General features: G+C 45.1%; 2 protein-coding genes across 9 annotated transcripts in view; one reads left to right on the top strand and one right to left on the bottom strand.

Annotated features, from left to right (window-relative positions):
* The window catches only part of HYCC2 (hyccin PI4KA lipid kinase complex subunit 2), a 57,860-nt gene extending 54,647 nt beyond the window's left edge, over positions 1-3,213 (bottom strand). For 3 of the 7 annotated variants that reach the window (XM_075608665.1, XM_075608670.1, XM_075608663.1), the window contains exons 1-2: positions 3,041-3,213; positions 1,643-1,685 (exon numbers count right to left, since the gene is read on the bottom strand). The gene's annotated coding sequence lies outside the window, so the exon portion shown is untranslated. The other 4 variants (XM_075608671.1, XM_075608666.1, XM_075608668.1 and 1 more) reach the window with 4 other exon arrangements.
* Positions 3,214-3,304: 91 nt separating this feature from the next.
* Positions 3,305-13,240, top strand: NDUFB3 (NADH:ubiquinone oxidoreductase subunit B3). 2 transcript variants are annotated; one of them, XM_075608682.1, is made up of 3 exons: positions 3,305-3,463; positions 11,331-11,469; positions 12,992-13,240. In XM_075608682.1, the coding sequence occupies exons 2-3, from the start codon at positions 11,333-11,335 to the stop codon at positions 13,146-13,148; spliced, it is 294 nt and encodes a 97-aa protein (XP_075464797.1). In that variant the 5' UTR covers positions 3,305-3,463; positions 11,331-11,332; the 3' UTR covers positions 13,149-13,240. The 2 variants fall into 2 exon arrangements, with proteins under 2 accessions (XP_075464797.1, XP_075464798.1); XM_075608683.1 differs by lacking the exon at positions 3,305-3,463 and adding an exon at positions 5,763-5,906.
* The last annotated feature ends 603 nt before the right edge of the window (positions 13,241-13,843 follow it).

Below are 13,843 nucleotides of genomic sequence, written 5' to 3'. Positions count from 1 at the left end.
AAGGGTTATCATAGCTAGTAAAACAAAATACAGTAGCTAGTTTTTTTTTCCTACAATTTTTGTTTGAAGGCGAGAATAACCTTTGTAATTGTCCTTAGGGGCCATACAAGTACTACAGGCATTGTTTACACTGCAAGGGGAAAAGGGACATGTTTTTAGATCATCTAAAAACATATTCAGAATCATCTTCGGAAGGCTGGAAATGTACAGTCAGTCAGTATTCATGTATGTCCGGTAGGTACCCCAGACACAAACTACTGCCTTAAACAAATCGTTTTTGTTTAACTTTTCTAAGCTAAATACACTGTTCCATTTGTGGCTCACAAAAAAATATTTTGTGGGTACTGCCCAGCTGAAGTTGAGCGAGGGCAGCTAGGAAGCAGATTAGTTTGGCCCAGAAACAGCTCATTCATAAGTCACTTTAGACCGTAAAATATTCAAGAGCCTAAATGCCAAAATCTATCAGCATATAAATACCACAGCAACAACCCGGCTGCATCTAGTAACCAGAAACGGTCATAGGTCACAGATTCTGTTATCACCATGTTATTATGCTCTGCGTCACCGCTCATGGAAGTAACAGACAATTAGAAGGTTTCATGCAATTACATTTGAACTGTGCTATTATTGCATGCTTTGCTTTTGGGGAACTTGGTCAACAAAATCTGCTTGCCTTTTCATCCCTTTACAACTAACCTTATAAAGTTGTGCAACGAGACTCTGACAAAGTGATGCTACGTAATGTCGAAACACGTAAAGGAAGAGAACTCACAGACACAAAAACTTGTACATTTATGTACACTTACATCTTCTAATGTTTAAAAAACACTAACACGATTCAGCCTACTATACAAGAGAATACAGACAATGAATATCTTCCCCACAGAGCTTACAATCTAATTTGAGCAATCAAGGCACTGAAAATAAATGGAGCCGATAACTAATTGTCAAAATAATTGTCAATTTTAAGCCAAATTGCATTTTGGTCCAAATACCATACAGCATAAGCCCAATCAATAAATATCTACCATAAAACGGAAGTTAATGTTGTTATACAAATGCACACCAATATAAACATGCCAAGACAGGTGATTAACAGGAAAAGAATACTAGAAAAATGAAAAATAAGTATGTCAACAAATCTGTACGACAATTAGCCATCTAGGGGTCTGCACATGCACAAACATGGTGTTGTACGCAAAGTTACAGGTTAGACATGCAGCTTCATTATAATGTACAAAATGACAAATATTAAAGAGCTTCAACCTGACCATCAACATATAAAACAAATAATTTAAAGCAGGCAGAAAACAGCAACATTTTGCCCAATAGTACTCTTCCCAGAATAGCACTGGAGATTTGTTTAAAAATTAAAATGTAAAAGAACATATCTTTTACTGCTCACCAACATTTCTTTACCTCACGGAACAAGGACAATGAAGGACACAGCACGAAAGCAGCAGGGTTTTGTGAGATGCAACTAATCTGTGACACATCCCTCATTTGAGAGTCATGTAATTCATCACACAAATAGCATCTGTGTATTTTCTACCACAGGTTGGCAACTGCATTGAATAAGGCAGCAAGCACACCAGGTCTGAATTTAGAGGGCAACCCCACTGTTGGGTTCATGCACACTCACCTCTCAATGTGGCATCTTCAACATGAGCAAGCGTTTACAGCATCTGTTGAAAAAAAAATTCAGGGCTCTGCTGAAATTAACTGAAGTGGTTTTCTGAGCCTCTGCAGAGACAATGAGAATTTTAAATAAATAATCTCCTCCTGGCTCATTCAAAAAATAGAAGTTTATTATTACTTTGCCATCATCCCAGCACCACGCTGTAGCTGTAAACTGGCAGCCAGTGATCCCACATCAATCCATGTTAACTCCCTGTCTGTCATCTAAACTTTTCTTTGCAGTCAGTGATGTTTGGTGACTTTGCTGGGAAAGGCAGATTTATCTTTCACCATCCTCGGTGGAGTGGATAACACAGTACCTTCTCCATTGAAAAGGTAAATTAAGATTTGTATGTCTCTCAAACAACAACCTTCCTTCTACAGCCCAAGGGCATTCCTCCTCCTTCATGCACAGCTGCAGGCTGTATCTCAGTAAGTATCTTATTACCTACTGTAACTGAACATAATGAATATCACTGCCAAGGAGCTTGCAATTCATTAACCCTTTCACTGTCTGACTTTCCTGATATCACATTTTGCAGCAGAATAAAATAAAAAAATAAAGCATTAAATAAGTTAGACTGGCCACAGGCTCTATGTAGGTGTAAATTGATTACATGATTTAGATTAAAGGTGCCCATGGGCCCTTTAGAATTGCACTGCATGTAACTCTCACAATAAACATCTATATATAAATAATGAAATAAAAAGGGCCCCACCTAGATGTGTTACAGTGCTTATATATGTAAATGCGATTAAATGAAACCGAATTACACATGGATCCTATCTAGAAGTGGACTGCAGAAGTGATCTAGAGACTGGAATAAGTAAGAATATCCATGGGCAAGGGATGCCCTCGAGTACCTCTGTGAGGAAGTTAGATACATATTGACATCAGGAAATCGTCACTTACATGTGTGTTGCAGGAGGGTTATACTGGAGTTGGAATAAAGGAGATAGGAGTTTAGCAATGGGTCCTACCTGGCGGTGTATTACATTTACTGTAACTTTGGCAGGGGGGGCTACACAAAAAAATCGAAATAATTGCCCCTACCTAAATTTGTGCTGCAGGGCTATATGTCCCTACCTATCTGTGCCTTGCACAAAAAATATATATATATCTCAACCAGATGCGTGTTGCAGAGGTGTATGCATATAATGGAATAATGTGTCCTACAGTACCTACATGTCCTGCTGCAGAGTGGTACATGCACACGTATTATTTGGAACGAAATGCGTATATATCAATGAATAAGACCCCTCTTTCCTCTGTCAGGGCAGCCGATTCCCCGTGTGTGTCAGTCTGTACGTGGCGCTGTCTCTGGGTGGGGGTGAGAAGGGCTCCCTCATCCTCCTTCGTTACCTCACTCCGCCTCACGCACTGCTGCTGCCACCGCCGGGGAAGGCTCCGGGAGCCCCGGACATGTCCGCGCCGCTTCCCTGTCACCCTCACTCACACCAGCTCCTTCCTGACAACGAAGCCGCAGCGCACCAACAAGACCTGCCATAGGATGGCGCCGCTCAGCCAGCAAGCGCAGGTCTGATTGGTGGACTGGGTGACAGACGTCATAACGGAGGGGTGTTTGTGTTGCAGGCCTCGCTCTGGGTGTCCTCGGCGCTGATTGGATACATGCTGCGGTGATATACAAGCTCCTTGGGCACCGGCAAGGTTACCCCCTGTGTGATTTCGCACACGCTTTTTATAAACGTCATCAGAGAGGGCTGCACAGGTTTCCGCTTCCGGCCGGGTTGAGGTGCCCCACTGAAGGAGATCAGAGGGCTGCAGGTGAGAGCGGCCCTAACATATCACCTGGGAATATGGCAGCCCTCTAAGTGATGGGGGGTGCGGTGGCATGGATTCCCTTGTAATGAGCTCTCATTCATTGTACAGAAGGGTGATGTTATCTGCAGAGTAACAGCTGCTCGGCTTCTGATAGGGTGTGTGTGTGTGTGTGTGTGTGTGTGTGTGTGTGTGTGTGTGTGTGTGTGTGTGTGTGTGTGTGTGTGTGTGTGTGTGTGTGTGTGTGTGTGTGTGTGTGTGTGTGTGTGTGTGTGTGTGTGTGTGTGGCCTTTGTACCCCCATCCTAAGTGAGATTGGGGTGGGGGAGAGGTCTGCTTCTCTGGCTATTCCATTTAGGTGTAGTGCTGTACCTGTGTGGCAACAGGCGGGCTGAGGTACTCTGCGGTGTTGTGGGGAGAACAGGCAGGACAAGTTTTCAGGGTACCTTAGTTCTTTGGTGCAGCGCCTCCAGTCAGCATGGATCCTCTGGATAGCAGCAGAATGGCCCAGACTGACACCTTTTCTTTCAACAGCCAGACATTGTAACACACTTCTTATGGTTCAATGATATTTATTGCAGTTAGATCAGATGAAGAAAAAATGTGTATAACAAGAGGCGCCTGATGGTAGAAAAAGGATATATATCCAACCAGTTGGATAGCCAGGAATAGGCTCCAGACGTGGAGATGAGCTTAAAAACAGAAAAAGACACAATACATAGCGTGATACTGTATGACGTGTTTCTATGTAAGTTTTGTCCTTTTGTCATACAGTATCACGCTATGTATTGTGTCTTTTTCTGTTTTTAAGCTCATCTCCACGTCTGGAGCCTATTCCTGGCTATCCAACTGGTTGGATATATATCCTTTTTTACCATCAGGCGCCTCTTGTTATACACATTTTTTCTTTTTCTGTTACCATTCTGACCAGGGGGTCAGTATTTGTATTTCAGGCAGCCCCTTTTATGTGGAATATTATCCTCATTCAAGGTTTTACAATATATATTGTTCTAATTATCCAGTTAGCGCTACCCAATCTGTTTTTTAGTTAGATCAGATGCACAAAGCAGGTGCATTCTTCTCCTAGCTTCCCTTAATGAAGGTGCACTGATTAGGGCTTGGGGACCAGGCCTTCAGGACTCCTCCTCTGCCTCCTAGTGAGACAGAGGAGTAGCTGTATTCACTCTGCTGGGGGAGGAAAGAGAGACACACCCCCCTCCCCCACTTTAGGAAAGTGCCAGTATATATAGCCTTGAGTTTGTGTTTATAACCCGGCCCCGTAACAAAGCAGGTTGAATACTGATAGGTCATCATATCCTACATGTCACCCATATCCTACATGTCACCCAATCAGTTTCCTTCCCTCAGGCTGACACTTTCTGGCTGTTGCTAGGGCCCGCCCTTGGATATTTACAAATGTATCCAAGGCTGCAAAAAGCATACAGAGCCTTGGAGAAGGAATTATCCCATCCACTGCCTGCACCTAACAGGTCTTACACTGGTAGGGCCCAGGAAAAGGCATAGCGGCCGGGAGGCTATGCTACATTCTCCCCCTGGTGAAAAATTCCAACGGCCCTGCTTGGACTACAGTAGGCGTAACATCCAATACTGTACAACAACCGTTGAATTGACCTAAACACAAAATGCATTACCATCTGCATACATTAATACATTGCAATGTAACATTACAATACCATGGGTACACAGTAAATGGTATTGTCTTATACACACTCAGGTTCTATTACCCACCCACCTTTTTAATGGGGACAAAAACCTCAAGGATTACTCCCAACATGGAGAATCCCTTTTTAACTGTAATGCCTGGGGTCTTTCTTTCCAACCCCACCATCGGGGTCAGATAATTGAACAAAATATACCCTCTTAGGGCTTGCGCAAAGCATGATCCTCTGGAGCTAGAACGTGGCATAGTAATACTCCTGATGGCATACTGTGCACCCACACCCAGGTATGACGTGGTCACTAGTGTTGGAGAACTATATCCTGACGACTATTCTAGGATATCCCAGAGACAACCATTCTCTCCAATATTGACAGGGGGTATGGCCGAAGGTTTATCAATGTCAAGGATTGGGGCCTTGGAGCATCAATGTCCGGGACAACGTCCTGGAGCTTGGCTAGGCCACGTCCGGCCTTTTTTTGGACCAGGGTAGAGCCAGAGGTGGTAACCCGCTGCTTCCCCCGGTCTATAACCAGGCGGCAATACTCACCGGAGCGGTCGCAGCAGAGTCCTGGTCCACTCCGGCAGTCGCCTTGGAAGTGACGTTATCAGCTGGGGATGGCGCCGGAAGGTCATTGTGGTCCTCTGCACAGAAGCAGGCACCTGGCAAGGCCTCCTCGCTGGGTTCGGGGCTGGTGCCTCACCACTCCGCTGACTTGAGATGGGCGTCGGATTGACTGGAACCGCCATGGATGCTGTCTCTGCTTTGCAGGTAGGTGGCTCTTTGTCAACAGGATTGCTCAAGTGGTCCGCCGGTTGGCGCATCACCAAGGATCTGGAACGGTCGTCGGATGATGGTGGTCGGGGCACCTCGCACTCACGGGTGGCTATCGGCAGAAAGCGATCCTGCCTCTGCGCCACTAGTGGAAGTGCTCCCAACTCTCCCTGGGTAGTCACCTTACCCAGTGGTTCTGATATCTGGGGTTCCGGCTCTGGAACAGTCTGGAACCGGGGTGCACGAACCCCCTGGAACATATGTTATGGCGCATGGGACCTCCACATCGATAGCATTAACACGGCCCACTTCGCATGGCATAACCGCTGAGCCATCGCACTTTGCGCAAGGGTACTCTGGATATGTAACCCCTGCTACCTTCACTGCCAGTAGATTTCCTGACAGACTGTAATTGAGTCAGTGTGCCATCTCTGGCGTGGATAACGTACAGAGAGGGAACAGGACAGGTAAGATGAGTTCTCTCTCTTGGTTAGCCCCGAGGAACTGAGTGTGGCAGCTTGCATCCAGCTCCTCACTCAGTGTGGATAGGATTCGCTGATTTGAGGCTCACTGTACGCCTCCTGGTGAAGTTTAGAGGAGGGGCACACAGTAGCAAGGAGTGGTTCTGGCTCAGCGTTGAGCCACTCACATCGCAGGGCTCGGGTTTTCGCGCCATTCCCTGCACTGGTTTTGCAGATAACGGCATGCAACTTTCTGCAAACTGTCTGTGGTCTCTCAGGTTGGTGGGAACTGCCATTTTGGATCGAACTGCAGTCCACTCCCAGTACAGGTCTAACTTGGTTAGTTATCACAGGCTGGAGAGCAGGCACATCATCTGCAGCCCCACATATAATCGTAATGTCCTCACTGTTTGCTCCCCCTGGTGAAACCAGAAGTCCTATGCAGCACAGAAATGGCGCGGTTATGGATTTCACGCCATTCCATAGCAAACGTCAATTCTGCATTTGGCAAATCATCCACGTGGTTCACACTGTAATAGGCATTTTTCTCTAGGGAAGCTTCCCTTGGCAGGCAAAAGCACATTTCATTCTGACACAATACAGTTCTCTGTGGTATCTTGTGCTTGAAACTGCTACACTTACACCACCCTGCTTTGGCACGGACACTGCAGACCTTTTCAGAGGCCCTGATATGTTAACCAGGCCACCCCACCAGGCCACCCCACCAGGCATCCTACACCTATCAGTCCTCAGGGTGACTTAGAACGAGCATGTAGTTTCTTGTCCCAACCAAAATATCCGTTAGGGCAGTACAGGCTCCATCTTCTGGCAGATAAAAATCCCCTTCACACTACACCTGTCCCCCTCTCACACGTAAGAACTGGAATTGTAATTGCACGTATTTTCCTTTCTGGTTCTATCTGCTAGTAAACCTGTCCTGATGCCATCTCAGCAGCGCCTCCAAATGTGGCCTTTGTACCCCCACCCTAAGTGAGATTGGAGGGGTCTCCTTCTCTGGCTATTCCATTTAGGTGTAGTGCTGTACCTGTGTGGCAACAGGAGGGCTGAGTGCTCTGCGGTGTTGTGGGGAGAACAGGCAGGTCAGGTTTTCAGGGTACCTTAGTTCTTTGGTGCAGCGCCTCCAGTCAGCATGGATCCTCTGGATAGCAGCAGGATGGCCCAGACTGACACCTTTCTTTCAGCAGCTAGACATTGTAACACACTTCTTGTGGTTCAATGATATTTATTGCAGTTAGATCAGATGCACAAAGCGGGCATTCTTCTCCTAGCTTCCCTTGATGAAGGCACACTGATTAGGGCTTGAGGCCCAGACCAGGCCTTCAGAAATCCTTCTCTGCCTCCTAGTGAGACAGAGGAGAAGCTGTATTCACTCCGCAGGGGGTGGAAAGAGACCCCCATTTCAGGAAAGTGCCTGTATATATAGCCTTGAGTTTGTGTTAATTAATATCTACACTTTACAGGAGTCCTGATCGTGTGTGTGTGTGTGTGTGTGGCGGGCGCTGTTTTCCCCCACCCTATGGGAAATGTGTCGGCTACTGAGTGTGTGCGTGCTTTACCTGTGGCTCACAGGAGGCCTGAACCTCTGATGCTGGGAGCCTGGGGTATACCTGGATCATCTGACAGCGCCTCCACCTGTGAGGGATCCTGACAGCTCTGGATATCCCTTCACAGGACCCAATGCAATAAATACAGTGTGTATAATAACAAGTTTACTGAAATGCAATAATCAACACAATAACCATATAACGCGGCCTTACCCACACACCCTGCCCCGGTGTGTGTCCCCCAATGTACAGATGTGCCCTGGGCACCCACCCAATCCAGTGTCCACAGAAGACAACCCACCCGGAAGTGTGTGACAGCGCTGCCCAGAAGAAGTGTTACAGTTGGTGCACTTGTTGATGGAGCACTCGGAAGGTATCACATCCAACACCCAGTAGCGCCAACAGAAGGGTAACAAGGATCCGCTGATCCAGTGACTTTGTCCGCGATGGCGTCTGCCTCCACGTGGGGTGGTATTCAGCTGGAGGGTCCCACCTTAATAGTCTCTCTCTGTTGTAGTGGTCTGGTCCCAGACCACAGGCCGCATCTGCTGCGCGGCGTCCTCTGCTGTGTCCCTGACACTACTCAATACAGGAGCACGGTCCCTATCTAGAGGGGGAGTCCCTGTAGCATCCACAAGCTGTTGGTGAGTGGGGCTTATCCTGGACCTAAGGGGGTTAATCTGGGTGCAACCGAGACCCAGACCCTACCTTCCCCTTCTCTGTCCTGGTTCCAACTGCCAGCGCGCCAAAAGTATCTTTTCCTAGCTGCCGAGGTTGCTGCAGCCCTATTTGCTGATCTGCGGCATGTGGTCTCGGTGCCTTCTGGGGGTTGTAGTTCCCCTGCGGGGGCTTATCTCCTAATGGCCGCGACTTGCGCATGCGCGAGTAGTCCCAAGATGGCCGCTACAACTATTGGGCCATTGCGCATACGTGAAACGTACTGCGCATGCACAGGCATTCCAAGATGGCGGCCCCCGCTTGCCGGGTGCACCGCAGACCTCCGACGACCCGCTCGCCAGTGCAACCTCCCTGCTCCTATCAGTGGTTCCCCCGCTAAGTGGGGAACCAAGGGGGTGGGGGGGGGGGGGGGGCGAGGGAAGACCTGGATGGATTTATTTATATTTATTTTTTACAGGACACTCGCCAAATAATATAAAAAAGTATATGATGGTGCTAACCGTTCGTTCGGTTGATAGTATAGCGAATCGTAAAGATGGTCAGGTACTCCTCATTGCACAAAAGTTGGATTAATTAGCTCAATGTTTTGGCGTATACATGAGCCTTTCCTGATTTTTAGATACATACACTTACAAATACCCAGTGTGTTGCCTGAGAAGTGAGGATTCATTACAGGCTGTGATACCTTTTTTGGGCGCAACATCAGGATTCTCCATAAATGACATAAGTCAACAAAAGCTTTCCAAATCTCAAAGGTCTCTCCAAGTATGAGATTTGGAAAGCTTTGTGCTCTTGTAATTTCATGTATGGAGATTTCTGATGTTGCGTCTTAAGTTATCACAACCTGCAATGCATTTTGTGACAAATAATCACACACAACTTGTACCGGCATTGCAAAGTTTATATGTACTGTTTTAGCTATACTGATATACAAGCTACCGAGGCTTCCTGCTCAGGGGAGTATATACTGACACTAAATATGTAGGCATAAAGGAGCAGTGCCATACCATAAAAAAAAGTTTAGCCCCCATTTTACAGGATGGGAACTGGGGCCCCATCCCCTGGAGTCAAACACCGCTTTTTTCATCTCTGGAAACGCCCTGTTTCCAGAGATATTCAGTGACAAAGTTTAAACCTCCCTTAGGAGAAACGAAATGGCTGGTAAATCTCAGGCCAATAGGAAGCCACAACAGTTGCAGCTTCGTATTGGACAGCCATTTAAATACCCTTTAAAACCAGGACGTAATACCGATGGCTTCACTAGTAAGTATCTCGGGAACCTGAGGGTCCTTGGAGCTGAAAAAAGCGTGGGTCAGTTCATGAAACCCCTCTTGTTCCTATCCTGTAAAAAAAAATAGGAGGGGGCGGGGGGGGGGAGTAAGTTAGGGTGAATGGCTCCTTTAAATAATGTAGTGTTCCCCCACATATGCTAAATATCAGTTGTCTCCTTTCTAATGGTGCTCTGGCGATATGCCTAAAACAAGTGACAACTGGTATACAAGACTGAGAGGCTGCAACCTACCATGCCAAAATAATCACAGAGAATCCCTGATACTATACTTATCTGTTTTTGTCCCTGACTGGTCACACCTGTCTCCTGTTTATCAGATGGCAGTCCCTCATTTTTAGCACAGAGCTTAATGAAGTCTCACTGTTAGAGTCAATGTTTGTGCTTAAATGTAATCTGGGGTGGTGAACCCCCATAAAATATTTAATTTGAGGGTTTTAACCCTTGGCATCCATGATATATGGTATCATATAAAGAGGCAAACAGCCAGTTTCACTGTTGCTTTTAATAAAGAAGTCTCACTTGAGGAGGAGGGGGTCATCCAGAGTTGAACAATGCTTTTTTCAGCTCTGGCAACCCCACGGTTCCCAAGATACTTTGGTGGCCATTTTGATTTCCCCAATGACAGCTAAAATCCCAGCAATTAAAACTGCTAGTACATCGGCAACCGGGAGGTTCCTAGAGCTAAATAATGACCTCTGTTCAGCACTGAGGAACCTGCTGGTGAAATGTCTGCTTTGAGAAGAGGCCTAATCTTCTAAATGTAAATAGTTTGCATGGTTACTCACAACCATGCATACCATAACTGCAATAGGAGTGGTGAGGAAATTAATGAAAAGAAAAACATTCATAAGGTACAAGGGGGTTTCTCATTTGAGTGTAAATTTCAGACAGGCAAAAAGAAAAGTGTATTCCAGCATTGGTTATCATAGGAAGAATAACAGGACATTCAGACATTAATTTTTTTTTTTTTTATCATGTTGATGCTTTTATTGTTCTGTTGAAGACAATATCTTGGAGTAAGTCCTTCATCAGGAATTTGGGAGTGTTTCCATAATGTCCGTGACCTGTACTTATAGTGTCTCATTTTCTATATATAGTAGCTCATTAAAAGATATCACTTGCTACAGAGAATCTACCCTTCTGGAGTAATATGGTTTGAACTACATATAGTTGGCATCAGTGAGCATCTCTTCTTGCAATACAGATCTGTTGTATCTAATGTAAATCAATGCAATTTTCAGCTGTGAACACCTCAAATTGACAGGTTAATAGGATCACGACCCCCTGGCTTTAGTGCATAATTCATAATCTCACTCCCAGCCATCGTTTTTTCCCTGGCAAGTTCTTCCCTCCTGTGCTCTGTTGATTCCACTGTGTGACAGAAAGTTCTCATCTTTAATGTCTGCGCTGTATAACTGTTTCACAGGTATGGGCCACGGGCATGAGGATCACGGGCATGGCAAGATGGAACTGCCCGACTATAGGCAATGGAAAGTAGAGGGCACACCAATGGAGGTCGTACAGGAGAGGCTGGCAAAGAAAGGGCTGAGGGATCCGTGGGCAAGGTATGATCTTAATACCTCAAACCTTTATACACCCTCCCAAAAGCTTCTGGATTCTAACACCTTCACCACCAGAAGTGATGCTGAAAAAGTATGGAAGCGTGTTTATTTTAACACTAGCGAAGCATTTCTGTTGGAGAATGGTGTATATGATCTCATAAGCTTTAAAAACGTTCGCGGCAATGATTCTAATCTTCCATGACAAAAGCCTGCTTATCATTCACTATTCCTTCATTGTGTAATAGGAACGTATTGAGAATCAGCTGGTAATGTATTAGAATCGGGGGTGGAAATTGTCACCGGTGAGACCCGGTGCAAGTTTAAAAAATAAAGAAAAACTCCCCTGGGCCCTACCTGACAAGTGGGTCCTTACGTGGTGGCGACGGAGGTAGACCACCCACGTGGTGATTTCGGAATATGAGCCCAACTTCCATTCCGATGGGGCCTAACTTCTGGTTGGACCACCTGGGTAGTATTCCCTCCGCCGCCGAGTAAGGCCGCGCTACCACAGGTCGGGCCTGCAGAGCCGATGTGGTAGTTTCACCACTGATTAGAATCCAGCAGTGCAAAATGTCGGACCCCTCAAATTATGCGTAGAACTCTTTCCAATGATAGTGGCTCAAAACTAATGGATATTCTTTTACTTTTCTACAAAATTCTGTTTTTAAATCCTTGACCTAATATTTATTTATAAATTCATGAGCCATTTTTTTTGTTAAACATGTTATTGAATTTTCCAAAGCCAACCAATGTAAAACGTAAAATAACTGAACCTGCCAACTATTCAAAAATATACAAATTAAAATAACACTTGTATATTTTTATGGGGAAATGGGAACATTAGGAATAAGAGTTAAAAATACAATTTAGATTTCCAAGCCAGTTGCAAATACAGGTCCTGTAAGTGGATAGTTTGTATCATATAAAAATTGTATTATTTTCTGTGTGGCACAGCTGTCAATGTGCCTTGTGCTCCAGTGATAATATAATGTGGGTGAGACGCACATCTTCATGAAACAGTCATATTTTTACCAAACCCCAAAAGCTTGAAATACAAATGACATTTAAAAAAAATGGTCTGTGACTTATTTATTTTTATATTCAAGGTGGTCTGTTTTATTAAAACGTGCAAACACAAAATAATATAAATTGCACTTTTCAAGGGAATCGAAGGCCATTTTAAGTAGTTCTTCCCATTTGGGAGAAAAACCCAGGCCAATTTCATGGGAACCCCTGAATATATGAGCATTTTTAGAAGGGGAAAAAAGATAAGTATACGGAGCAATATCTAGTTTTCAAAGCAATATAACGACTTCTTTGAGTCTTTGTTTTGAAACAGTAGCTATGAAATTCCTTATTTTTAGTTCTTTAGTGTGGGGAAATGCTCTTTCCTATTGGTTAACCCCCCCCCCATCTGGCACTCAAGGGGTTAAATCCGTAGTACAACTACAACCAATAGCACGTTTACATGTTGCTGGATGAATCTTCTCGTCTTACCCATATTTTATTTATTTATGTTCTTTAGGAACGAGGCCTGGAGGTTCATGGGAGGCTTCGCTACCCCTGTTACTTTTAAGGACGTCCTGCTGCGAGGCGCTAAGTGGGGCTTTGCTGCCTTTGTGGTGGCGCTGGGGGTGGAATATGCGTTCTTTCCGCCAAAGAAAAACGGGGGGCATCATTGATGAAGAGAGAAAGCTAAACTTGGATTTATTTGCTGCTCCGAGAGTAGCACCCTTAAAAGAACTATTAAAATGTCACCATGTTGGAGTGTAAATCTGTTTTCGTTTCTTATTTTAGCAGCTGTCTGTGAGTAGGTTTACTGGCTGTGCTGAAAAGCTGTATAATACGACAGGCATACGCTTTATAGCATGTTTAAAATGGATGAGAAGTAGTGACACACTGCTCATTTGCATGTCATTACCCAGAATCCCTAGCTGCAGTGGAAGCATTGTATCCTAAGAGATCATGGGGACAGACATGGTTACAGACATGTCTGACACGTGCAAATACACCAGAAGTGTTTTTTGTCATTTTTTTTTTTAATGTCTGTTTATACCCACGTACCAGCCTCACACTGAGACCCAACTAGTCGAAACTGCTGTCTGTGAGTAGGTTTCCTGGCCATGCACTTCTTTAACAGAGGCTGTGCTCAAAAGCTGTGTAATACAGTAGGCATAAGCGTATATGGGTCCATGTTAAAATGGATGAGCAGCAAAGAGTGACACTGTGCTCATTTGCACGTCATTACCCAGAATCCCTTACTGCAGTGGAAGCCGTGTTTGCTAAATGATAATGGGGAAAGACAGAGTACATTAACATGTCTGACAAGTCTGTAACCCCAAGTGGTATTTTGTTATTTACTATACAACAGAAAACT

This window comes from Ascaphus truei, chromosome 7 (assembly GCF_040206685.1).
Source record: "Ascaphus truei isolate aAscTru1 chromosome 7, aAscTru1.hap1, whole genome shotgun sequence".
In the NCBI taxonomy this organism is placed as follows: domain Eukaryota; kingdom Metazoa; phylum Chordata; class Amphibia; order Anura; family Ascaphidae; genus Ascaphus; species Ascaphus truei.
This window is presented reverse-complemented; position numbering and strand designations above follow the sequence as displayed.

Bases quoted from the DNA above. Each gene is read 5' to 3' on its own strand.
- NDUFB3 (XM_075608682.1), top strand. From the start codon at position 11,333: ATGGGCCACGGGCATGAGGATCACGGGCATGGCAAGATGGAACTGCCC. The intron at 11,470-12,991 runs GTATGATCTTAA...TATGTTCTTTAG, and splicing joins CTGAGGGATCCGTGGGCAAG to GAACGAGGCCTGGAGGTTCA.